At 53.9% G+C, this 24,701-nt stretch overlaps 8 protein-coding genes across 8 annotated transcripts; 5 read left to right on the forward strand and 3 right to left on the reverse strand.

The window, feature by feature from the left end:
• Positions 1-1,151: 1,151 nt before the first annotated feature.
• AYL99_08534 (hypothetical protein) lies at positions 1,152-2,111 on the forward strand (the record flags this gene model as incomplete). The annotated part of the gene is made up of 1 exon (XM_018840042.1): positions 1,152-2,111. The coding sequence occupies one exon, from the start codon at positions 1,152-1,154 to the stop codon at positions 2,109-2,111; it is 960 nt and encodes a 319-aa protein (XP_018691163.1).
• Positions 2,112-2,644: 533 nt separating this feature from the next.
• AYL99_08535 (hypothetical protein) lies at positions 2,645-4,512 on the forward strand (the record flags this gene model as incomplete). The annotated part of the gene is made up of 2 exons (XM_018840043.1): positions 2,645-2,696; positions 2,753-4,512. The coding sequence occupies 2 exons, from the start codon at positions 2,645-2,647 to the stop codon at positions 4,510-4,512; spliced, it is 1,812 nt and encodes a 603-aa protein (XP_018691164.1).
• Positions 4,513-5,171: 659 nt separating this feature from the next.
• On the forward strand, positions 5,172-6,233 carry AYL99_08536 (hypothetical protein; the record flags this gene model as incomplete). Its single annotated transcript, XM_018840044.1, has 3 exons — positions 5,172-5,325; positions 5,405-5,775; positions 5,847-6,233. 3 exons carry the CDS (start codon positions 5,172-5,174, stop codon positions 6,231-6,233), a joined length of 912 nt encoding a protein of 303 aa, XP_018691165.1.
• Positions 6,234-10,101: 3,868 nt separating this feature from the next.
• AYL99_08537 (hypothetical protein) lies at positions 10,102-11,326 on the forward strand (the record flags this gene model as incomplete). The annotated part of the gene is made up of 2 exons (XM_018840045.1): positions 10,102-10,483; positions 10,542-11,326. The coding sequence occupies 2 exons, from the start codon at positions 10,102-10,104 to the stop codon at positions 11,324-11,326; spliced, it is 1,167 nt and encodes a 388-aa protein (XP_018691166.1).
• Positions 11,327-12,286: 960 nt separating this feature from the next.
• Positions 12,287-14,927, forward strand: AYL99_08538 (hypothetical protein; the record flags this gene model as incomplete). The annotated part of the gene is made up of 3 exons (XM_018840046.1): positions 12,287-12,481; positions 12,543-12,694; positions 12,749-14,927. The coding sequence occupies 3 exons, from the start codon at positions 12,287-12,289 to the stop codon at positions 14,925-14,927; spliced, it is 2,526 nt and encodes an 841-aa protein (XP_018691167.1).
• A 696-nt stretch (positions 14,928-15,623) lies between these two features.
• On the reverse strand, positions 15,624-17,852 carry AYL99_08539 (hypothetical protein; the record flags this gene model as incomplete). Its single annotated transcript, XM_018840047.1, has 1 exon — positions 15,624-17,852. One exon carries the CDS (start codon positions 17,850-17,852, stop codon positions 15,624-15,626), a length of 2,229 nt encoding a protein of 742 aa, XP_018691168.1.
• A 1,667-nt stretch (positions 17,853-19,519) lies between these two features.
• On the reverse strand, positions 19,520-20,446 carry AYL99_08540 (hypothetical protein; the record flags this gene model as incomplete). Its single annotated transcript, XM_018840048.1, has 2 exons — positions 19,520-20,148; positions 20,221-20,446. The coding sequence occupies 2 exons, from the start codon at positions 20,444-20,446 to the stop codon at positions 19,520-19,522; spliced, it is 855 nt and encodes a 284-aa protein (XP_018691169.1).
• A 572-nt stretch (positions 20,447-21,018) lies between these two features.
• AYL99_08541 (hypothetical protein) lies at positions 21,019-22,840 on the reverse strand (the record flags this gene model as incomplete). Its single annotated transcript, XM_018840049.1, has 4 exons — positions 21,019-22,062; positions 22,120-22,264; positions 22,318-22,664; positions 22,727-22,840. The coding sequence occupies 4 exons, from the start codon at positions 22,838-22,840 to the stop codon at positions 21,019-21,021; spliced, it is 1,650 nt and encodes a 549-aa protein (XP_018691170.1).
• Positions 22,841-24,701: the final 1,861 nt, after the last annotated feature.

Genomic DNA, 24,701 nt, shown 5'->3' on the forward strand with positions numbered 1-24,701 from the left:
ACAACGGTCAGACTTTACTACGCCCTTCAGTCAGGTCCAAACATACTGTGGGCGCTAATGAGGTACTCGTCACGGATATATTATAACTCCAGAAGAACTTGTCGTAATTAGGGTTTCCAGAGAACCGATAGGACCAGGTTTGGCCATATCGAGGCCATCCCAAACCCTAACGCAGCGTCCAAGGGATCTCTTTCACGCACATTTTCCGCCGAGACCGTGAGCTCGGGGTTCCAAGTAATGTCCTGGACACGGGCTCGAGTTTCAGCGACGATGCCGATCCAAATATCGAGTATAGACCACTCCAAGACAAAAGCATTCCATAGAACGCTGAGGGGTAGGGCACGTTGACAATTAAATTGGCACTATAGTGGCTACATATCGAAACTAGGAGGGATCTCTCTGCTCCGAACTACCCTCCACCTAATATATTGAGTGGTTATGATATAGTACGGCAACCACCTGGTAAAGCCCGTGCGCCGGCACCGGCTGGTTCTGGCCCAAGCACCGAATATATGGAACATAAAAGGCAAAGGCCCAGCGAGGAGGTGATTATGATGCCGAGGGATACAATGCTCACCTTTTAACCAATCAAAAATGCCAAAGATAGTTATCTCGTAAAAAAAGTCAATCAAGAAGCCTGACCACTCTGGACACGGCGCCGTTAATGTGCTTAAAAGGTCGACGATCTTAGACCCTCTATAGTTATCGATTCGAATGTCCTGGGGGAATATTCGTGCTCGCTTTGGAATATTGAATTTCATGAAGATCGTCGGGATATCGCTCGGAACTGTCGAGGATGGAATGTATTCTTTGACAATAGACGGCTCGACGGCTAGAGGCACGAAGTAGCTTAGATCTTGGCGAGTTTCCAGCGTTTGTACCGAGTAGTCATGATGGTGACGCGATTCGCTGTGCATCGTCCAGAGCCTACAGTACCCGCCTGCGCCCGGACCTGTGCCTCGGTATCACCCACCTGGGTGCCACCCACTGGTGCCACAGAATATTCTATTCACCATTAGTCCCATTTCATCATAACAGACGATACAATTTGCGTAGATATCTTGTTCTTTGTCGATCTCTTGTTTTGCCTCCTCCTTACTCCTGGAACGTCGGAAATGTCGCGATAGCGATAGCATCACCAGTCCACAACCATGCCTGTGACCGAGATCTATATCCTCCGCCATGGCCACCGGCTCGCCTGGTCCTTGAACCCGAGGACCGGCCAGTACACGTCCAATCACCCGTTCCCGACACGTCTCCCCGCAGACCCTCCCCTGGCGTCGCATGGCGTGCGTCAGGCGCAGGAGACCGCCGCACACTTCAGCGAAGCGTTCGCCGATCTGATCAGGCACGACCGGTTGCGGGTGTACTCCAGCCTGTTCTACCGGTGTCTCGAGACGCTCCACCCGGCGATGGAGGCCCTCCTCGATCAAGTGCCGGCGACCGACGTCAAGAGAAGGAGAAATCTACAAGTGCGCGGCGAGAGAGGGCTGGGCGAGTGGTTCGGCCGGGCCTGGTTTACGCAGCCTCGACCCGCGGATCCTCAAAGACTCCGGAACGATTTCTTCCCCTGGCTGGACGAGACCTATGAATCCCGTGTCATCCCTTCGGAGAACGGGGAGCGTATTCACGAGCTGCATGACCGTGTGGCGCGGGCGCTAGCACGCGTCATCCAGGACGTCGACGAGGAGTATGCCCAAGCTGGGAGGGGAGACGAAGAAGTGACGGTGTTAATGTGTGGCCATGCCGCGCCGATCATTGCGAGCGGGCGGGCGTTGACGGGGGAGGTGCCCGAGGATTGGGATGAAGAGGACTTCCGGTGCTTTACCTGCGGAATCAGCAAGTTTGTGCGACGGAAACTGCCTCCTCCTTCTGGCGTCCAAAAAGAGGCCGACGAGGACTACTCCTACCACGACGAGGACTGGAGGAATAATGGTACGGGCGTTGCGGGGGGGTGGGATTGTATCTGGAACAGCAGTTGCCATCACCTGAGTCAGGGCGAGGAGAGAGGGTGGCACTTCCACGGTGATGAGAGTTTCGATTCTTATGAGGATTTGGAGGGCAAAGGGGTCAAGACGTCGGACGGAGGTATCCCTCAGTCCAAATTATAGACACACGAGAGAGGTCGGTACAGTACGACTGGATGTCTGCAGCGAGGAAAGACGACGGGAGATGTGTTGTTCCCCGTATAGATCGGTAGAGATAGATAGACCATAGAGAGCCCATCTGATGGAGCGTTGAGTCAATCGGTGAGCTCACGCATGTCGTGTTGAAGACAGCTCGCGACGTTGAATATCTATCTATTGTGTACCTCGTAGCTCGCATACACCTCAATATTATTATGTACTCGGTTTGGCAGACCAAAAGTGCCAACCCTCTTAGGCGCCTCTCGCCTCCGCAAAAAGCAACGCAAAAAAGACTTGGAACTTCGCTCCACTGTGGCCCCTACAAGTACAACCGCGATTTCATCATCGGCTCTGCTTTTGCCAGAAGATTTTCTGCCTCCTCTCCTTCTCCTCCTCCTCCTCCCCCTGCCCTGCCCTCAGCTGTTCGCTTGAATTCTTCTTGTTTGAGTAATCATAATAATGGTGGTGGTTGTATCTCGATAGGATTATGGCGGCTGTGAAGAGCCTGGTCCGTCGCCATGTCTTCGCCTGGCAGCAGAACGTTGCGCTACTCGACCGATTGCTATTATGGTAGACATCCTCCCTCCCTCTAACAGCTCGTGTGATCGTGTTCTGACTCCTGGTAGACCTCCTGGCAACCTTCATCCGACAGACACGGCCGCAAACGCGAACGAGACTGCGAGATGTCGAACAACAGCGCCGAACGTTCCACGACTACTTCGTAACCCATCTCCCTTCTTCCTCTCTTCACCCCGACTCCCGATCTCTGACTGGCCTTGCCCACAAATTTCCCCGGCAGGCGTCCACTCCGCATACTCCTGACGGCAAATCTGCTCCCGCGGCCCATCCATCCATCTCTCGCGACACCACGGTCGTGCGCATTCCCCTCAAGAGCGCTAAGCATCACTATGGCGCGTCCGTGTCCAGAGGCAGCAGACCCTACAATGAAGACTCCCACCAAGCAGGCGTCATCGAGCTGCCTGCATTTGCCAAAAAGACGCCACGGTCCCTCACCTTGAACAAAACTCCGGGGGAGGGCACCTCTGCCGAAGGCGCGTCGGGCGATCCCCAGGTCTTTTATTTTGGCGTCTTTGATGGGCACGGTGGAGCAGAGTGCAGCGATTTCCTCCGGGAGTCGCTGCACGATTACATTGAGAAATCGGCCAAGGCGTTCGAGTTGAAGTCGAGCTTGAAGAAGCGTGACAACAAGGAGTGCAGAGAAGCGCCGATGGCGGGGGGACTCGACGGAGACGAACAGCAACAGAATGAGGGGGGGAAGGCGCTTGAGGATCTGGAGGTTAGCCAGGACGAAGGCAGGCCGCAGAGAAATGTCGCATCGGAGGATGAAAAGAAGAGCAAGCCGCATCCAGGCGACCCTCCTCTAATCCAGAGCGCCAACAAAAACAACATTCGACAGCTGGAGAAGGAGCTGACAAGGAATTGGAAAGAGCTTGTGGGCGGATACTTTCGCCGTTTCAAACCCGCCTACTTTTCCATCTACAGTGGCTATCAGAGGCTGGGTGAGGAGTCGGATGCCCTGAGACAGGCGGGAGAAGACATCACGTGTGGCGTTGCCATCGAGGAGGTCATGACTTACGCCTTTCTCAAAGCGGATTACGATTTCGTGGCTGCTCAAGCGGCGAAGAACTCGGAAAGCGCGGACAACACACGAGCCGAAAGACCGCTGAACGAAGGGGACATTCTGGGCGAACCCAGCAGGGTCGCGTCACACATTGGCGGCACCAACAGGTTCAGAGGTGGAAGCACTTGCAGTGTGGCTCTGGTGTCGACGCCGTCACCGACGCCATTTTGGAACCCTGCGACCACATCCACGATGCTCGTGGCCCATGTCGGAGATACACGAATTGTCCTTTGCTCGACGGTGACGGGGCAGGCGATCCCTTTGACCACGAACCACCATCCTTCATCCCCGGTCGAGAGCAACAGACTCCGACGGTATGCGGCGTCATTTGTGACCGATTCGTTTGGCGAAGAACGGATCTCAGGTTTGGCCAATACTCGATCATTTGGGGACATCGCCTCGAAGAGAATCGGCGTGAGCGCAGAACCCGAGATCAAGAGGGTGGAATTGGGGCCGGCAGAGTATTCGTTCATGGTCCTGATGTCGGACGGTGTGTCAGGCACGCTAGACGACCAAGAAGTCGTGGACATTGTCAAAGAAGCCAAGACGCCCGAGCAGGCCGCGCGAGACGTGGTCAACTTCGCGACCGAGGTGTCTACGGAAGGCGACAATGCGACGTGCTTGGTGGTCAGGATGGGTGGCTGGGAGCGACGTCAAGAGGGCGGCAACGGAAGCCTAGGCACCAAGGAGATGCGTGATTTTAAGAGACAACAGGCATCCGATCCGAGAAGTCGACAGCAGTAGGATGCATGGAAGGCTGATTGGGACTTGTGTCGGCCGAGTATTTTATAGTGTCAATGTATTCAGAAGATATATCTTTCAATATACGAGGTACTGACTGATATTACACCCATGTCTGGTCTACCATATAGCAGCAGAAGAAAGAAAGTCGGACCAAGCATTATTGATTGGTTCGTCCGAAATGCAGCGAATGAAACGGATGCAACGAATGCAACTTTACTCGATCCGCCGTTCCGAACGAAGAGACCCTGAAAAGTAATAAGTGCCTGAGTGCAGCCCATTCAAGAGGGAAATAAATTATTCAGTTTCCCTTTTCGAGTTGGGTGTCTTGGTAATCTCTCTCTCTCTCCTCTGTTTTCTCGATACATGCCCATTATCTCTGCTTCGAACCGTTCGCGCCGAAAGAAACGCGACTTGGTCGTCCATCCCACGCCCGCCCGCAGCAGCGAAAGCTACTGTACAGAAATCCGCGGGTCTCCCGTCGATAGAGGCGCTCCTTATCAGACCCGGCTGGTCCCCATCGCTCCTCTCGTCTTGTCCTGGCCTGAACGAGAAGGTGTCCACGAGACTCGACATCCGTGGTCCTTTGCTCTCACAGCCTCTCACTGCTTTCCCTCACTCACTCGATCCGCACCGCCCTCTACCGCTGTACCTGACTTATCATGGGACAAAAGGACGGAGCCGTGGGAGTCAACGGCCATACCGGGGGTGCCAATGGGCACGCAAAAGCAAATGGCACCGTCCCAATGAGGACGACAGTGGATGAGGACATGTACGAGGAGGAGAATATCTTCTTGTTCATCCCCAACATCATCGGTATGGGACGACGACACATTGTGCACTTCTGACCGGACAAGGCGGAGTTGAGATCTGACCATGCTTGCTGCTATTACAGGATATGCCCGAATCTTCCTCGCCGTCGCATCCCTATACTACATGCCCTTGCACCCTCGCACGTGCTCCGCCCTGTACAGTTTCTCCTGCATTCTCGATGCCGCTGACGGCCTGGCGGCGCGCCGATATAACCAGTCCACAACGTTTGGCGCGGTGCTGGACATGGTGACTGACCGCTGCACAACCTCTTGCTTGCTTGTTTTCCTCGCCTCGGCGTTTCCGAGATGGTCGATTTTGTTCCAGGGGCTGATCAGCCTTGATCTGGCGAGCCACTACGTCCACATGTATGCGACGTTGACCATGGGTGGTCAGAGCCACAAGAAAGTCGACTCGAGCCGGAGCTGGATCCTGCATTTGTATTACACGAATAAGGTGTGTTATGTCCTGGCCATGATCATTTTCTCTCTGCCGGAAGACGACTAACGGCGACTGGAATGCGACAGGTCGTGCTGTTCATGTTCTGCGCTTTGAACGAACTCTTCTTCATTGCGCTTTACCTCCTTTCCTTCTCCTCGCCCCTCCTCTCCCCCTCGCTTCTCGTCACCAGCGAGGCCGGCATGTCGTCTACCCAACCCGGGTCACCTGCACACCCCAAACCCAGCGCTATCTTTGTCAATCCTTGGAGTGCCGGCGCCATGGAAATGGCCCGTGCGAACAAGATGGATAGCACCATTCCCTGGATCTTGGCAGGAATCAGTGCTCCTGTAATGCTCGGAAAGCAGATCATCAATGTCATCCAGCTGATTAAGGCCTGTAAATGGTTGGGCGAAGGAGACGTGGCGGCGAGGAGAAAGGCGGGGATCGCAAAGTTGAAGAAGAAGAGGGTGTAAGAGATGGTCCGAGACATTCTGCAAAGCAGGAATTTGCGGTGGGCCAAATCCGCCGCATGGATTGTATATCATTATGGGAAATTGAAGATGGCAGCCGCTGCAACTGATGGGTCAAGATCACATACCTCAGGCGAGTCAGACACCAACAAGGGCTATCAAACCGGCTTGCGCAGGTGAAAGGTCGTGCTCTCAGCGCGCGAAGCGCGGTTGTCACCCGGCTTGACCACAGGAAAGGTGTTTCGGGAGTTATCAGGAAGCCGAACGCTCACCGGAGCGAGCGCTGGGGAAGCAGCAGGATGGAATTCAACCTTGGCGAAGGGTGGTTTCGGGATCGGCGACCCATACGGCCGTGGGTAGTGGCGGACGATTCACAATCAAGGATTGGTGAGTGCGACGATATATCGATCGCCATCTTCTGAACCGGGTTGTTCTGGGTTTGGATCTGGGTGGGTGGCAGGGGCGGACAGGAGGGCTTTTTTTGGAGTCCCCGGGTCGAAATGCACATGTCAGAGAAGACGTACAGTTTGCATACACAGATATATATTAGTATTATTACATACATACCTTTTGTGGCCGGAGGCTCTAATATAATCGATGGTAACAATCTCATACGGCCAGCATGGGCTGGACATGCGCGAGTACGAGGAGAACTGGGCTGGAATATACACCGAGCAGCTGAACAACATATCAACAGTATGTACATACGGGTGTATTTACTTAGAGTATATGACCACAACGGTCATGCATTGGTGCCCTGCAGTCTGCAAGGTATTACTAGCTACACCCTGCTCCACGTGGAAAGAAACTCCACCTCTACTATGTAGCGAGTACTCCGTACCAAGTACATAGCGAGTAATAATGTCGATAAATGAGGCTGATACTAATTATTATTATGTACCCCGCAAACTCAACCTATGAACCCCATATGTTTACTGTCATCGTCATAATTATTTTTATTTATCATTGTTCTAATTAGGTTCCGTATTTCCGGATTCAGCCGTATTCGCAAATCAATCAATCAATCAATCAACCAGCCTTTGCAGACCGATGAGATCAGATCAGATATGGACGGAACCTGTTTTGTGATGGCGATGAAGAGAGAAACGATTGGGAAGGGAAATGGCAAAGAAAAGTATAGTGGAGGGAAATGAAGTCCTACTACCTCCTCACTTTCTTCTTCCATTGCAAGTAGAGTAAGTGAGTGAGTGATATTGCCCAATGTCCATGGACTCTCGATTGAGAAAGTACTTCTTCAATCTCTCTCTCTCTCTCTCTCTCTCTCTCACTCACTCATATGTACAATGTCCTAGCTTCGATGTGTTCGAAACATACAAAATGGCAAAAACTTAGCCGTCGCTAAGAAACTGATCCTCATCCACTTTTCACCGGCGAAGTGTAGATAAGGCCGTTTTTTGGTCCAACGATCCGCTGTCCCATCCCACACCGAGGAGTATGGTTGAGTGCGGCACTGGCCAGGTGCCCCTCGCAGGAAATTTGGATCTGAATCTCATTTCAGGGACACAAGAGTTAAATGAAACCCGTCGGTTTCAAACTCATGACCCTGGGTCCTCATTTCTCCCACATGTATTGTATGACGACCCCCGTCAAAGTCCTAGCGTCCTAGGGAACTTGTCTGGCACGCGTATATAATACTGTTTGAGAAGGTCTGTGAATCTCAATCGATCCCCAGGTTCGCCTGCATCCCGACTAAGGGTCGCATCCCCTGGGGAAAGTCGACCAGCATTGTGTCAGTGTATCCTATATTCGGGTCATTTCCCTCCAGTCTTGCCCTGAAGGGGACGGACTGTCACTGTCCCATGGCTTGGCGTATGGGTGGAAACGTGACCTTGTGGCATGAATGAAGAGGGTCCCTGAGGAAAGAAATGACGCTGCCGCCTAGTGTTCACTAGGTACTCCCATCTTGTTCCTTTTTCGCTCTTTGGGCCACCGCCTTGATCGATTTTTTGCCGGGCAACTTCTGCTGCTTCCATGCCTGGTTCCAGGGGAGGCTCTCTGATGGCCATCTCGAAAACATATATGGTCGGTGTGCGTGCCCGGTCGCAGAGTCGAACTCTCTTCTTTTGCGCACCGGTGCCAACCTGGGCGTGGATGAAGCCCCGATCTCGTGTCGGGACGGGCTCTCACGTTGAGGAAAGAAGGCCTAGCTCATCAGCCGCCCGCAACAAGATAAAGAGGTCATTTGAAGGCTATGGAACAACTCAAACATCAGGCCTCAAGTCTTCAATGGCGGGAGCTTCGCTGGGAATCTGGAAGACAAGGACAGCAACACGACCACATGCCGGTGCGGAAAAAGGTACGGAACAACCCCCGAGAACTTCAGAATGGGCTTCCACCGAAGCAATGCTGGCAAAAGGCAACATGTCTCAGTCCATCAGGCGCAGCGTGAGAAGATGGTCAGAGAGATGAGCAGTGTCGCCTACCCGATCTCTACCGGAGACGATTGAACCCCCAAACCAGAGAATAAGCGGATCACGAGGCCAAACCCGTGATGGCGTCGTTTGACGAACAATACAGACATCGAAAAAGCATCGATGTGATCGATTATTGGTGGTCAAAGTCCCCGTCGACCACGAGTTGTGGTGAAAGCTCAGCATTCTCTTTTCGTCGGCTTGACGAGTCTAGAAAGTATGCTCTGCTGTGCTGGGAAGAGGGTAAGAAGGTCAGCATCATCATAACTCAAAATCCTTCGTTCCTCATAACCTTCCGGTCCTAAGGGTTATAGCACGAGTCAAGCGCACACACGCCAGGCCCGACTTGATGCGCTGTCGAGCATTGCTGAAGTGGTCATCCTCCTGGCGCTGACGACCACCCAAAGACACTCTACCAGCCACTGAATGTGCAGGAGGAAATGTGCCTGCTCCTACGTCCTGGAGGAGGCATTTAAGACAGCACTAGAGAGACGACTGATGAGAGGGAGGTGAAGGTGGAGGTGGGCCAGGGCTTGCATGGCGTGGAGTGGCTGGCCTAGTGAGCCTGAGCCAGGAGGCTAGTGGCCCTGTGTGAAGGACATGAAATCATGGAGGGTGAGCCTAGTAGCCCGGAGAGAGGAACCGGTGTATCTGCACGCTACCAAACGGACCAGAAGCACGGTGAGGAGGTGCTGAGCCGGACGTTGGCAACGAGAAAGCTTCTCGGATACGCTGGACCGGAGGTTCGAATGCTGTTTGGCAGCCATGTCTCATGTCTCACACTCAGTCAGACGCGGCAATCGGTTTTCCCCATCCACATCCTTCGCGGACTTTTTTCGACCACTGGCGACTTGGCATGAGTTGGCGAGTTGGGTATCCGCTGGCACCAAGCACAGAAGAAGATCGGAGCGTTGGATGGACCATGAGAAGATGCAATATGTCATTACTCGGTACATCGTTTGGGGACTGACTGAGACACACAACGGGCCACCGTCCTCTCACCATTCTATCATCTATCCACCCACACCATCTTTTCCCCCGTCTCTCTTCTATAAGCCTTTCCTTCTGGTATTATCTACGGACTTCAACCCCCAATCACACCCCTGCTTCCTGCAGCCGAGATCATCCATCCGCCTACCAATTAGGGCCCAATCACTCCGCTCACAAGATCCATAAAAATACTCAGTACCTCAGCTCTTCTCATCTTTTGGCTGGCGACACACACGCGAGCGACAAGCCGACCCTTTTCCCGTCCGCACTCGGTCATGCACCGACATCACCTGGTCTACATCTTGTGATCCTTTCCCCCTTTTGCAATTATCCCCCATATCATATCATGGACAGTTGAAGAAGGACCATCCCAGCTCTTGTTCGTATTGCCCCCGAGAGGGGTAACTGGACGCAGCGTGCCTCTGGATCATGCGCCGACCATTCTCACGATGAACACCTCCCACGATATCCGCATGCACGATGCCCACGCACGGCCGCTCGAGAGCAGCAAGTCGCCCGGAATTCCTCTTCGCACGCCCCTCCACCCCTCCGTCATTGACAAGCTCGATCCTGCGTTTGTGAAGATATACAATGATTACATCGCGAACGGCCCTCCCTCATCCACCGACCTGGGGACGGTGCGCCAGAACTATTCGGCCTTGTACTCGTATGCTGCCGCGCCGCCATCCGGCGTAGGAGGCATTGGAGAGACACAAGTACCGGGGTGGAATAAATATCCTGGGGACATCAATGTGCGGGTCTACGTACCCCCTGGTGAAGAGCCGGGCCATCGCAAAGTGTGGCCTGTCCATTTCAATTTCCATGGCGGAGGTATATCAGGCCATCCACAATCATGTGTTATCCTTGTCTTTGCTGACCCTCGGTTCAGGCTGGGCTGTAGGTGACCTCGAGACCGACGCCCACATCTGCCACCACATCTGCGCCTCTGTTCCCTGCTGCGTCATCGATATCGAATACCGGCTGATCCCCGAGTATCCCTTTCCCATCGGAATCATGGACAGTCTCACGGCTGTCGCGCACATTCTGGCCAACCACAAGACCTTCTCCATCGACTCGACGAACATGACCTTTGGCGGTGAATCTTCTGGCGCCACTATCGCTCTGATCCTGAACCATTTGTTCCGCGACGGAGGTTTCAGCGACAAACTGAAGGGTGTGATTGTGGCCACACCCACCATCAGTGACGTGAGAAAATATGCAACACCGGACATGAGCCCGTGGCCCAGCATGAGGGAAGCCGAGTTTGCTCCCCTCCTCAACTGGGAAAAATTGAAATGGTTCGACACGTTCAAATGGATGTCGTTGTCCAGCCAGCACCCGGGGACAAAGCCCAAGGAACAGAAGAGAGATATATCGTGGTTCGCCGACGCCATGAATGCGCCAGATTTCAAGAACCTCGCCCCTGTCACATACGTGGCCACGGCAGAGGTTGATCCCCTCAGGGATGAGGCAGAAGCATATGCTAAGAAAGTTGAGGAGGCGGGCAACAAGATTGTCCTACGACGGTTCAATGGCATGCCGCACCACTTCATGCACCTGGACAGGGCGCTGCCCCAAGCCCGAGAATACGTCCAGGACGTCATATCCCACGTCCGCCAGTGTCTCTACCCTCCTTCCGAACCACCTGCGATGAAGACGCCACCGGAAACATGAGAGGTCGTCTCGCAGGGTTGTCCTGCCGAACCAAAACTAATCCTGCGACGGTTTTCGATCCAATCTTCGATCTGTTACAGTGGAGCAATCGATCATGGCCAGCAGCACCTTTAAGATATGGTCTGAATTCTACCATTCTGTTTGCTGGAAGACGATGCTTCGGCTTGGAAATCGTCAGCGACTGCCTAGCGTCAGAATATTGATCTAGTGAAAGTCAATTTATGCCAGCGCTCGCTCCCTACAAGTGGGGGACGCTGTGGTCAGCATTTCTTATCAGAAGCGGCCTAGGGCATCTGCAGCTTGTCAGCAGCCTGGTGCCTCCAGCGCTTGATCCCTCCTCGCTTTACTCGAGCGGAACGATGTTATACGACGCCCGTCCCACGGCTGGACTTTATGGCAAATCTCATTCTGGCTAGATTTCGAGAAACGGTGCCGAAAAGAGGCAGCACGACCGGACCGGCACATTTGGCCCCCCTCAGTCAGCCTCCGCCAGAAAATTTCCCAAACGATTTGGATCTTCGAAGTGCACCACCCCTTTTATCACACCCGGGAAGGCAACGACTGTTCGATAAGCAGGACGAATCTTTTGGGTGGACGAGCTAGATTCCATCAGGTATGCGGACTACATACGGGGCAGGAATCGGTTCAGAGTCAACGGACAAGACGATAGACATGACACTTTCACGTATTGTATTAGTAACAATCTTGATGGAAAAATAAAACTGTCCCATTTCTTTGTCTTCATCAGCTCGCTGTCGTCGGCAGCTCGTCTGGTGCCTCTTCAGTGATGCGGGGTTCCTGGTGGGACGCGGCTCAACTTCGGAAGATCCACGACGCGTCGACGCGTCGATATCTCGAGGCGCGCGACCACTTGAGATGATTAACACTTTCGCCACGACTCACACCAAACCCTGCGAACAGCTCTGCGTGAGTGACATTACTTGAATACACGCACTCAAGATGCCAGAAAGACCTCCATTTCCCGGCCGCCCTGCACAACCCCCGGGCCCTACGTACCTGGCCTATTCTCCCGATGGTCAAAGGTTGACCGTCGCTGGCATCGGAGACTTTGCTCGTTCGTTCAGGACCAACGACAATGGCGAACCCGACTTATTACCCTCGACTCACGCCGAGACATTTGCTGTTGCTTCAGGAGTATGGTGCCCCTTGAGAAAAGAATAAAATGTTCCAGGGGCAGGAGGCTGATTTGGCGCAGAACGACTACGCGATATTTGGCTGCGAAGACGGAACAGTGTGTGAATATGCAGTGCCCTCCGGAGACTTCAAAGAGATGCTTGTCAGAACCACCCTTCCTGTCAGAGATATCGCACTTTCTCCAGACGAGTCATGGGTGGCTGTTTCCAGCGAGTATGTCAATATCATTTCATCCATGCCAGGTGGACACATGTCTGACTTTCCCAGCGAACTGGAAATCAAGGTCGTCAACCGACACGACATTGAGCAAATAACCATACTACGCGATCACCCCAAACCAATCAAACACGTCACATACGATCAATCTGGCAGATATCTTGCTGCATCCTGTACCGACGGCGTCATATTCGTTTATGATATGACCTCCCCCGAGCCCAAGCTATTCCGAACGTTCGACGGAATCATTCCTCGCCTTGAAACGGCCCAGGCCACCACTTCCCGCTGCGTTTGGCATCCTGACGGAAGGGCCTTTGCCTGTGCAACGGCGACAAGAGATATCCAGGTCGTCTCGGTGGAGGACGGTGCACACCAACGGACGTTCGCGGGGGAGCACAGTGCAGAGATCACATCGTTGGCATGGTCGCCGAATGGGGCCTTGTTGGCCTCGGCTGACTCGGACTATCTTATTATCTGGGACGCTAAAACACAAAAGCCACTGAAACGTTTCAACTATCCGAACATTCTCAATGTGGCGTGGCAAAATCACGGCGAGAACATCTTCAACTGGACGACTTCCAATGGTGAAGTCTTCATCATCCCGGAGTTTCTCAGAGACGAAGCTCACGTCAAGTTGCTCAAAGGACCTAAAGTCGGTGCTCCTTTCTTCCACGACCCGCTTCTTGAGAAAGCGGCCGTCGTCAATGGTCGAAAACCGCTCGCGAACGGTCAAGCAAAGCGAGCACATACTCCTGACAGTCTTGACGAGCTCCTCGGGCCGGAAGAAGAATACGACTGGATAGAGGATGACGATGGCGCGGGATATATCAACGAGAATGGAAAGAGGCCCAACGGACATCTTGGAAACGTCACATACCCGCTGGCAAAGCGAAACAAGCCGGACACTTTCCAATCGCAGGTCCATGAACCCTTCCAACCAGGAGCCACCCCTTGGAGAGGCAACCGCAAATATCTCTGTCTCAATTTGATTGGCTTTGTCTGGACGGTCGACCAGGACACTCACCACACGGTTACGGTCGAATTTTATGACCGCGAAATGTATCGAGACTTCCATTTTACTGACCCCTTACTCTACGACAAAGCGTGCTTGAACGAGACCGGGACGTTGTTCTCCTGCCCTCCCCGTGATGGCCAGCCTGCAGTGATCTTCTACCGACCTCATGAAACCTGGACCACGCGGTCGGACATGCGCATCAATCTGCCCGACGGCGAAGAAGCAACATCCATTGCTCTCAGCAGCAAATACATCGTGGCTGTCACAAACAAGTACTACGTCCGTGTATGGACACTGTTTGGTACGCCCGTCCGGATTTGGCGTATGAAGAGTTCCCCTGCTGTCACGTGTGCTGCTTGGGGCGATTATGTTATGACCGTTGGCAATGGCCCTGTGGTCGCGGACGGTTGCACCCAGCTCAACTACAGCATTGAAGATGTGCGGCGAAACGAGACTTGTCAGAACGAAGATATCCTCGCACTGGGCACGGTACCGCCGGAGTCTGACGACGAGCATATCAGCTTGAAGAACCTCTTCTGGAGCGACGTTGGCGACCCATGTATTTACGACAGCAACGGTGTGCTCCTGACCCTCATGCACTGGCGCACTATGGGGCAGGCCAAGTGGGTGCCTCTCCTTGACACGAGGCTGCTGGATCGTTTGAAGGATGGGAAGAAAGAAGAGACGTACTGGCCCGTCGCGGTGGCGGACCAAAAGTTCCACTGCATTATCCTCAAAGGCGGAGACAAGACTCCATACTTCCCTCGGCCGTTGCTCACAGAGTTCGAGTTCAACATACCGGTCTGCAGGCCGGTGGCGACCAGCAAGGATGAAGATGGCGATGAGAGAGAAGAATCCAACGCCGCCGCCGCGGCGAGGCTGGAAGAAGCATTTGTCCGCAGCTCGGTGATCTTGGGCTTGCTCGACGACCACGTCCAGAGCCTGGACGGGCGGGCGAGCCACACGCAGAAGACCGAGGTCATGCGGCGTGAGGTCGAGGTCGACAAGATCCTGCTCCAACTGCTGGCCGTCGAGTGTCGCGAAGGCGAAGAGCGGGGCATGAAGGCGCTCGAGATCGTCGGCTTGTTCCGGGACCGCAGCGGCAAGATGCTCGAAGCCGCCGCCAAGGTTGCGGGGAGATGGGGCCGCATGGTCCTGGAGGACAAGATCCGGGAGGTGGCCGAGCGTCGGTTGATGGGCCTCGAGGAAGAATGAAGTCGTGAGAGATTTTCGAGACAGAGACTGGGGAGACTGGTCAGGTCTGGTCAGGCCGGGGGGAGAGAGCTGGTTCGGCTCAAATCATAATAAATATGTAATGATGATGATGATGATGATATCAACATAGATATCCGGGACGTTCTTGGACAATCTGCCCATGGTATGGTTTGCTTGCTGTTGGATTGAAACATCGAAATCGAATTTCGACAAGGCTGAGTCGAAAAAAAGGGGAACCCGGGCTAATAGTGAGGCTTGTCCAAAGGAGCGCCACCTCAACTCCCCTTTTACGAAACATTCAATACGTTACGTCCTCATTCAGCAGCATCACATTATTGTTATGATGTATCCTCGGGGCTCCGGGTCTGGTCTATGTATTTATTGGTCTGATGATCCCCAGAACAAATTTCTGGTTATAAATCGTCCAAGAGTGAGTGGGCTGGCCAGATGGATGGGGAAACCAAACAAACACCCACCCTACCCCCCTGACTGGCTCAGCCGGGAATACATAAGTGTGCCTGATCAGGATGGAATCTAGATAGGCAGTGGCCTTCAAGCTCGACGGCTTCGTTCCAGCAGGCAATTGGGGATTGACTGACTGCCTTGGTGGACCACTACCTGTCTTACCGGTACGGTCGAAGGACCTGTGCGCTCTCTATATATCTCCGTCCACCGTGCGCGCAAGACTCGATCTTTTCAATTCCTTCTCCTCGTCGTTCTTCTCCCCCCGTCCGACGCACGGTGAGCCTTGTGAAGAGATGCGGCCTCTGATATTTCAGATTCGTAGATGCTCTCTCCCGCCAGACGTTCGGCGACACGTTGGGCGAACTCTGCGTGGACCCGAGCCATGATCCTCTGCTGACGCTCCGGCGTCACGTTTTGCTGTTTGCCGTCCAACGTGACGGCGAAGACATAGATGTCGCCGAGCCACCAGGCTTCGCGATCCGGGATCTGTTGCGCACCCTGGGAGGCGGCGATGTCGAGGGTCCACCTGTTACGGGTGGCCACGTTCGACGATTCACCAAAGCGGAAGAAGGCCTGGGCCTGACCAACAGCAGACCGCTGGCTCTCAACGGCACCGACAGGGTAGACAAGGACCGTCCGTTGTAACCAGTCAGCAGAAATCCTGTCCGTGCCCAGATCCCCGTCACGGATCAGAAATTCCGGCGCCACTGCTTGTGTCCACGCAGGGTAGCAACGCAGATGCTTTGCGCTGGTGTTGAAGATTTCAAGCTGTTCGATCGAAATCCTGCGGTCCTGTGCGATCTTCAGGACAGCACAGTTGGCCCAGGGGTCCGTCCAATTCGTCGCGACGGTCGATGAATTCCAGTCCCTCGTGACAGTTGTTGAACTCCAGGCCTTCTTGGCCGTCTCATCGCCACTCTCGTCCGAACTCCCTAGGTCTTCTGCCGCTGTCTGATGGGTGTCATGATCCGTCGTCTGGTTGACCTCTGCCCGCTTCACCCAGGACTTGGCCCCTCGCAAGCTCAGGTCCAAGACTTGGTCGGCCATGTTCCGTTGCAGGGCCAACAGGCCGCGGAGAATCACTCTGTTGGCATTCGTCTGGAGGTCGTGGGTCAATGGAAACGCGCATTTCCAGAACACCTTCGCGTGGGTGTCGCCGGTCCGGAACTTGGGATCGTGGCTGAGGATGGCCCAACAGGTCCAGCACGATTTCTTGCTGCAGCCGAAATAGTTCTCGCAGCGCTCTTCCAGCCCGTTGCTCCGGATATAGTGGAGCATCTGGATCTCGCAATGGAAATAGAAGATGTAATTCTGCGCAGCATTCGGTGGGCGAATTTTAAGCAGCTGCCCATATTGCGGCCAAAGCACTGACATCTTTTCGCGGACGGACTTGGCGATGAATTGAAAGTTCCTCCACCGGTTGTTTGAGACGATAACAATGGAAAATTTCTGACCGGAGCTGGCCTTGTGCTGTTTGATCTTTCCCCAGTCCGCCCGCAAACGGCCCAGCATATGAATGGCCGCGAAGAGTGGCCGAGCGTCTTTCGGTCGTCGAGCATGAAAAGGCTGAGCTTGAGGCTTCTTCCGAATGCTTTCGCAGATGTGATCATCTCCAGACTTGTTGCGTCGACGGAAATCCACTGATTTGGTGCAGATTTGTTTGTAGGATGCAACGAGCTTTGCAGTGTCGGAGCTGTTCTCCGACTCGTCGTGGAACTCCCGACACCACTTGACAATTTGCCTCGCCCTCTGGACTGTCGCCTTGTCATCTCCAGAAAACATGGCGTCCAGCCCTTCGTCGTCTAGAGCATCACTCCGACAGATCTGTGCGATATAGTGCAACTGACGGCCGTAGCAGAAAGCCATGATCTGACACCACATCTGCTCGTCCTGAGCATCCTCCTGTTGTTCCGCGCCCATCAGCACCGTGTCATGAGAGTCATCTTCTGGATCATCCTTTTCCTCCTCTTCGTTGACAAGATCCACGTTGTCTTGGCCTGTCTCGCCCGTTTTAGCCGACCCCAGAATTTCTTTGAGCATGTGCTTTGGCAATGTGATGGCGTCGATCCCTTCAAGATCGGAGATCTCTGTATCTTCGAGCCACTTCTGGAAGACCTTTGCGAAATCACGGTCCTCCTTACCAAAGCAGTTATTTTTGGTGACGAGAATGTCAGAGCGGCCGCTGTCGTCGGGCCGATGGCAGAGTGCGGCCGCTGAAACGTGGGCGGCGGCACGTTTTCCTTTGAATCGTCCAAAGATGTAGGCGATGCTGTCGAGAAATCTCCCGAGATCGGTATCCTTGTGATGAACTCGCTTGATTTGAGCTGCTTCGGGCGGAGCCAGTGGATCTTGCTGGTGTCTTGTTGTCTCCAGGACATATGCAGCGGCGGCAAATTCCACTGGATCGAGTCCGGGGAACCTGAAAATAGTCCCGAAGGTCGGATCAGTCGTGTCAGTCATGTTGCGGGCCGGCGTCGACCAGGTCTATGGTATCACCTCTAACAGAGAGACCAGCAACATGATCTTGATCAATGTGCTGAGGCAGCGTCCAGGTATATGACTCCCAGCCGAGCCGGCCAGCCTGATGTCGCGGCAGCACGCATGGGGAGCATTGTATCCTGCCTCCCGTGCCTAACCTCAACCGGCATGACTTCGTATCCGGGCGCGTGCGTCTTGGTTGCAAGGCGGTGCAGGTCGAGGCCAGGCTGAGTTGATGTAGAGCATCAGGCAGCCAATAGGTTCAATCCTTCGTGCTTCAACTCGCTTAAGGCTCGGGACGTGGTGTCTGTGCCGGGTGGCTTTGATGTCTCGGCTGGCCGGGGTGTCCAAGCCACGGTTGGTGGATTGGCATGTGCTTGCGGAAGTACCAGGCTGCCTGCGGTTTCCATTCGCCTCCTGGTTGGTGGGAGACAGGCTCATCACAGAATGGGATGGAGGATATTTTGGGAATGGGTGAGCAGTACGAAGAGGAGGGAGGTACCTCGTACACTGTATTATATAGTTAAGTCATAGGCTCAGTTATTGGGTGGTTATGGGTGGTTACTGTATGTCCTGAGGAAGGCGCCTCCAGGCCACGACGTAGGCCTTGGCGCTGTTTTGGCATGCTTAACTTGACTGAGATTTAGTTAAGATTAGTTAAACAATCCCCTATATGCCCCCTATAAGCACCGCCTAATCCAACGAAATGAGTCCCTAGGACAGCCAGCGACTCACAGTAAATACTTGTACGCTCTCCTCGCACTTTTGAACCGAACCGATGGAATACGTAGCATAAGTACAGTAAGTAATATGTACTCGGTAGGTGTTAGAAAGTTATAATGCCCACCTTGATGGGAGTTATCTGAGAAAACCCATGGGTTGAAGAGGGACCTCTCTAGCGTCGAGGACGTTGTTGCTTCCGTTTCTTCCTCAGTGTGTTCTTTCTGTGATCTTGAATACATCCAGTGCTTCCCACAGGAGAATATGAGCGGAGGGAAATCAAGTAGCAGGATCCCAAAGTGATGAGATAGCAGGGCCAACGCTTTACCAGAGTAGATATGATTACTGGTGAGAAAGGACAATGGATGAAAACAAAACAAAAACAAATTGCGGATTAACAACAGGATCTTCTACTTCTTCTCCTTCGGATGCTCCATGGCAATGCAGTACATGTCTATGTCTAAGGCCAAGTCTATCCTCTGACGAAAAAGGCTTTGTGGACAATCTTCGGGGTCGTCTCTGCAGCCAGTCCAGGTAACTAACTGCTCCCTTGCGATGGAGAAAGAAGTATGAGACACCTGAGCGCGCTCACAGCCTTGCAGAACGGCCGTCTTGTCAATAGGTAGGAGTTTCACGTCTTGAATATATCGAGGGTAGCCGATCCCTGTGTTCATGGAGAACAGGTTGCCAGAGTGAATCGTACGCCGGGCTTTTCTGCGGCGCGAGGCCGAGCCAATGTTGAGCAAAGCTTTCTGTCGAGTCGAGTCGGCTGGAGGGTCCGACGCGTACCTTGAGTGCAGGTAGAAAAGGCGTCCTGGTGACCATATCTCGACCTTTAATCTGATGGCTCTTGGACGTGTCTGGCTCCCATCGCTGCGAGAGGTGTATGGGCAGGAGGAAAATGTCTAATCGTGATTCTGATCCCTCCTTTATTTCTGCGCCTGCTGCCTTTTCGGACTCCACACCAGCCACGCCAGGACCATGGCGCCCTTCACGCCGGTGGCCACCCACAAAGCGCCCTGATACCCGACCGAGGAGGACTTGATCAGGGCGCCGGAGACGGCCGCGCCGCCGAACAACAGCACAGCCCCCAAGGCGCGCCGGTTGCGGTCGGGATCCGCGAGCAGGCCCGCCGTGAACAGGTCCGGGTCGCCCATCAGGTCGCAGAACAAGCTCGTCAGCACCACGGTCGGTAACGCGTTGAACTTCAGCACCCGGCTCGCCACGATCTGGCCCGCCGCCTGGAACGATAGCAGCGCAATCGGGCACAGTTCGTGCCACGGGAAGCTGCCGCGCCCGCCGTCGGTACGGGATTCGCCGGTTTTTGACACCACCCCTCCAGAGATCAGGCCCGCGGTCAGGATCATGAACGCCGTCTGGATGAAGAACGACGACGCGATCACCCACCGCTTGAGCGGGCTGAGGTATCGGTGGTATCGTGAGAAGAACAGTGCCCCCAGGCAGAAGCAGACGATGGCGACCAGCGATTTAGTCCAGGTGTGCCGGGGCACGGTGTCGGGGAGGTCACTGGCGCCCAGACCAGCAAAGATAGTATTTCCTGCGACAGAGGGGTTTGTGTGTCAGTCCGCCACGTCTATCCAGTCATCTAGCCAAGTTTACCGCAGCTTACCTGTCTGCATGCCCACAAACGAGTTCCAGGTGTTGAACGCCACCGCGTCCACCATTCCCGTCACGAAGAAACACGCCAGTAGGATCGTGTCCGCCCATCTCGTGTCGATATCCGACGTCAACCACAGCCGTAGTCGAGTCGACATGGGTAAGCCTGAGGTCGGGAAGCCCTTTTCGAGGTCCATGGCGTGATGCTCGTCGTCGGTGGCAGAGAAAGGGGTGTCCATGGCCTTTTTGAGTCTGTTCAAGGTTTTTCTTGTACTTGTGCTGTAGTGGGGGTAGTTCGTACGTATGGGGCCTATGACGATGGCCGAGGAGTGATGTGATGTGATGTTTTAGATAGGGGGAGATTGAATGCACGGAAAGTTTCTTACCTTGAGAGATATCGAGATCGTCGGGAGGCGGAGTACTTATCTGTGTATGTAGGTTTTGTGGCATGTTGCCAATTGCACCGTATACGGCCTTTTACCGAGCAGAGACATATCTCCGTATAGTTTTCTTTCTGTCGAAATCTTGAAGCGCAGGGGAAAAAGAATCAAAAAAGAAACGCGTGATTTGAGAGATTTACCACCGTGTCGGGTGACGTCAAAACAATTATCCGACGCACCGCGGGCTAGTGAGGCCCGCTCCGTAGTTTTTCCGGGGGCTGCGGGAGGCGCACACAAGTCCGGCTTGGCGGAACAATGATTTTCCTGGAGACTTTTTCTATCCAGCTTGCACGACATACCCATGTAGTATGTACAGCTCTGTTTGATATATGCTGTCGTATGCTGTTGGGACAACCATCAATACTGCATCCCTAGGCATACAGACCCTTTTGCCACCACAAGCACCTCTCGTTTGCAGCATTGTCCTTGATCGGCCCAATCGTTGTCAGATTGAAATTCTGCAGCGTGGCATTCGCACCATAGGTCGGGAAGGGGGCCAGTCCTGCTCCATTCGGATCGCCCGTCACGACAAAGTTCGTGAAATATCTCTGCATGATGACCGCTAGCGTGTCGTTCTTGACCAGGGGATTCGGACCATCGTAGTACGTGTAATAAATGTCATCTCCGTGAAGGCTCGGGGGAACACTAAACATGTAATTGAACACACTGTCGTTGTACGCACGAGCCAAGAAGTAAGTATTGCATGTGAAGAACGCTTCCGTGATCATCAACTCGCTGCGTCCCGTAGGAGTGGTGTAACCGACAGAACCGTCGTACTTGGGGGGATACAGTGTCTGGGAGATGTGATTGACGACGGCGTCCGTGATCGTGGGGAAGTAGATGCGGAGGTCGGCCTCAAAGACGGTTTCATTCTGGGCAAAGGGATCCATAAACTCCAGGCCTTCGTTGATATTGTGACCGGCCATGATCTTGAGGGAGTTGTCGAACTGTCCGTGAAGAAGAAGCTGGCCCGGGAGATCAGGGGCGAAAGCTCCATCTACGACAGGGTTGAAGGTGAATGTGCCATACGGGCTCGAGCCCCCGACAAGCTTGTAGTTGGCGAATCGAAGTGCCTCCGTCGACAAGTTCCGAGCTTCGTCGAGTGAGCTGATGCCCGCGAGGTTCAGGAAGTGGTTGTAAATGGCTTCCTGCAGCGTAACGCTCGGCGACATTTGAAACCCAGGGCTCTGCACGATAGCCTGCTGGAAAGGCACCTTGCCCTTGAGGCCGCCAAACGCCGTGATCTGGTGCATCGTGCTGCCTCCCCCGGCCGACTCTCCAATCACGGTGACTTTGTTTGGATCTCCACCGAATTTAGAGATGTGTTGTTGCACCCATTCGAGTGCCAGCCGCTGGTCATAGAGGCCTGCGTTTGCCGTACCAGACTCCTGGAACGTTGGACCGGAGAGAAAGCCCTGGGCAAAAGAGTGTTAGGACGTAGTAAATTTGGAGCAACGAGGTTCGAAGCATACGAAAGCTCCCAGGCGATAGTTCATCGCGACCCAGATGATGCCCTTCCCGCCTTGACTCTGGCTAGCCTTGATCAAGCCTGCCGCAGAGGGGCTATAGAGAGTCTTGGATCCGAGCGTATATCCTCCGCCGTGGATCCACACCATCCTAACGAACCTGTCAGCGTAACCGGCCAGCCTTCCACGGTCTGATCCACTTACACTGGCGCGCCTGTGCTTTGGTTAGCAGCCTCGAAGACCGCTTTTGGGACCATCACATCGAGGAACAAGCAGTCTTCAGTGGCAGTAGGATCGGGTGGTGGGGTCGAAGCAAGCGGAGGAACCTGGTAGCCGGCAGAGATATTGAACGCTGCTGTGCCATTGGCAACCCAATCTGCTGAATAAATGCCCCAAGCTGGCAGCACCTGAAAACAAGTCACAGGGGTAGAGCCGTCATTGAAGACTTTGGTGCCATTTGTGCTTGGGGCGACTGGAGCAGAAAAGCGCAGATGGCCGACTGGAGGAGCGCCGTAACGCACATTGGAGAAGTTGTAGTACTGGCCAGAGTCCTGCAGAAACTTCAATATCTGCGCTACCCCATATTTGGGACGGGGAGGTATCTCTTGCTCACATTGTAAGTTGCCTGGTGCAATTCGTAGCCCAGATCCACCGTGGGTAACGAAGGCGCCGGGGCTGCCGTACAGCAGACGGCACCCGCAAGAAGCAAGGCTGTCACACGCCACATGTCAGCAGTTTGCGAAACCGAATAAGTACTGGCAAGACGTGAACAGAAGCAACGGCCTGTGCTTTTTTAGATGGGCAACTCAGAGCCAGTCCCAGACATTTTATACAATTCTTGACGACGTGTTACCCCGGCTTGCGGCCATTCCATGCAAGGTCCGAAGCGGGGTGAGGGAACGCGGCAGGAGCAAGCTGTTATTGCTCCCCTCCCTCCCCCATGGCTTTGACTGCCTGCTCGTGGCCTCCCAGCGTGCGCCAGGAGTACAGATTGAAGCCGACAATGAAGGGCAAGCGGCATATTGACTTCCTCATCAGGGCTAGACTGTCCGGCGGAGAATAATTCGTCCGGTGGAAGTGTGACTTCTCCAAAAGTCACGGAGCTTCTTTGCCCGCCGCAAGGGGAGAGCATGATGGTCGATTCAGTGCAAATTGTTTATATCTCAGCATTAGAGATGAAGACGTGTATGTAGCTACGAGGAGGGTTGATGAGGCAATAGATATCAGAGATGACGTTGTGGTGGTAATACTCCCAAAGAGGAATAGCGCCGGAGCTATCTCGCACTCTAAAAGAAGCTTCTCCCCTTAAGCTTGAGTTTCCTCAGTCCATTATCGTATACGAGGATACAACACCAGGTGCAAAGTATATCTGGGCTTGTGGACGAGGCTAAAGCGACTGTCGTAACTGCAGGGATGTATCCAACAAAATCGTTGAGACGGAGACACTTTTACGGAGCAAGTGCATGCATGCAATTGAGCAGTGCTCATGTCACCAAGTCGACCCCAGCATCTCAATATCCTCGTGCCCTATCTTTTGTCAAGCTGCAGCCATGCTCGGCTGTTCAATGATCACCGATCTGGGATGGTACAGCAACTATTCACTGTCTGCGGACCTTGGCCTATACTCAGACCTCTCTTGTTGACGTATCTGAGTACGACGACTGCTTTCCCACCAAGTCCGGAGAGGAAGTCGGTGATAGGCCCCGTACTGCCAGCAGGATATACGTGTGTCTAGCTCGTCCCCAAGGGCCAGCATATTGTTGTCATCAGGGGTGAATGCGGGGAAAGACTCCTCCAGGGCCAATTTCCCTCGTCCACCGGACATGTCTCTCCACTCACCACCCGCAGAGCTTTGACGTAGTGTGGGCGCCGTGTTCCCGGGAGCCGCGCACTTTTGTTATGTTTGTCGATCATTGGACTAGTTCGGAAGACTAACTATATCGGATGCAAGGGAGCACGGGTTTCGACCTGAAGCACCAACTGCCGACTTGTAAGAGGAGAGCTTGCAGGCGGTGAAGATGGGCTATGAGGCCGCGTGGGCGGGGAGGGAGTTTGGGAGCCGACTAGCACGAAGAGCCGTGATAGCCACTTGCCCTTCCTCTGTGAGTTTTGCTACCGATCTCCCAATTGTCCTGACCGGTAACGAGCACGTCGTGACGGGACATACTGAGACAAGTCAATTATTCACTGGAGTGGTAGTGGAGGATGTGAGGCTGAGTTCGGACACATCCAATCTACGACGACGACATTGCTACAAGCCCCATCGATGCGAGATCAAAGATCGATCAAATTTCCAAGGGCTATACTGATTTGCCATCGTCACGGATCAACGGTGAAGCATACAAGCGGATATGGAGGACACGCCGGGTACGGGATCCGCTCAACCGTTCTTCCAGGTGTCCATCCCCTGGCACAGTGCCCTTTCGATGGCTGGATGAGCAATTCGCAGCACTATTGGGCATATAAAGACTCTGCTCACAGCGGGTAAATGGCCTACAATAGTCGAACCCTGGGAGATTGATATAGATATATACCCGGTCGACAACACATACAGTATGATCCCCGCATTGTGTTCCGCCACCACAAAT

The sequence above is a fragment of the Fonsecaea erecta genome (assembly GCF_001651985.1).
Source record: "Fonsecaea erecta strain CBS 125763 chromosome Unknown Scaff7, whole genome shotgun sequence".
NCBI classification, from domain to species: Eukaryota; Fungi; Ascomycota; class Eurotiomycetes; order Chaetothyriales; family Herpotrichiellaceae; genus Fonsecaea; species Fonsecaea erecta.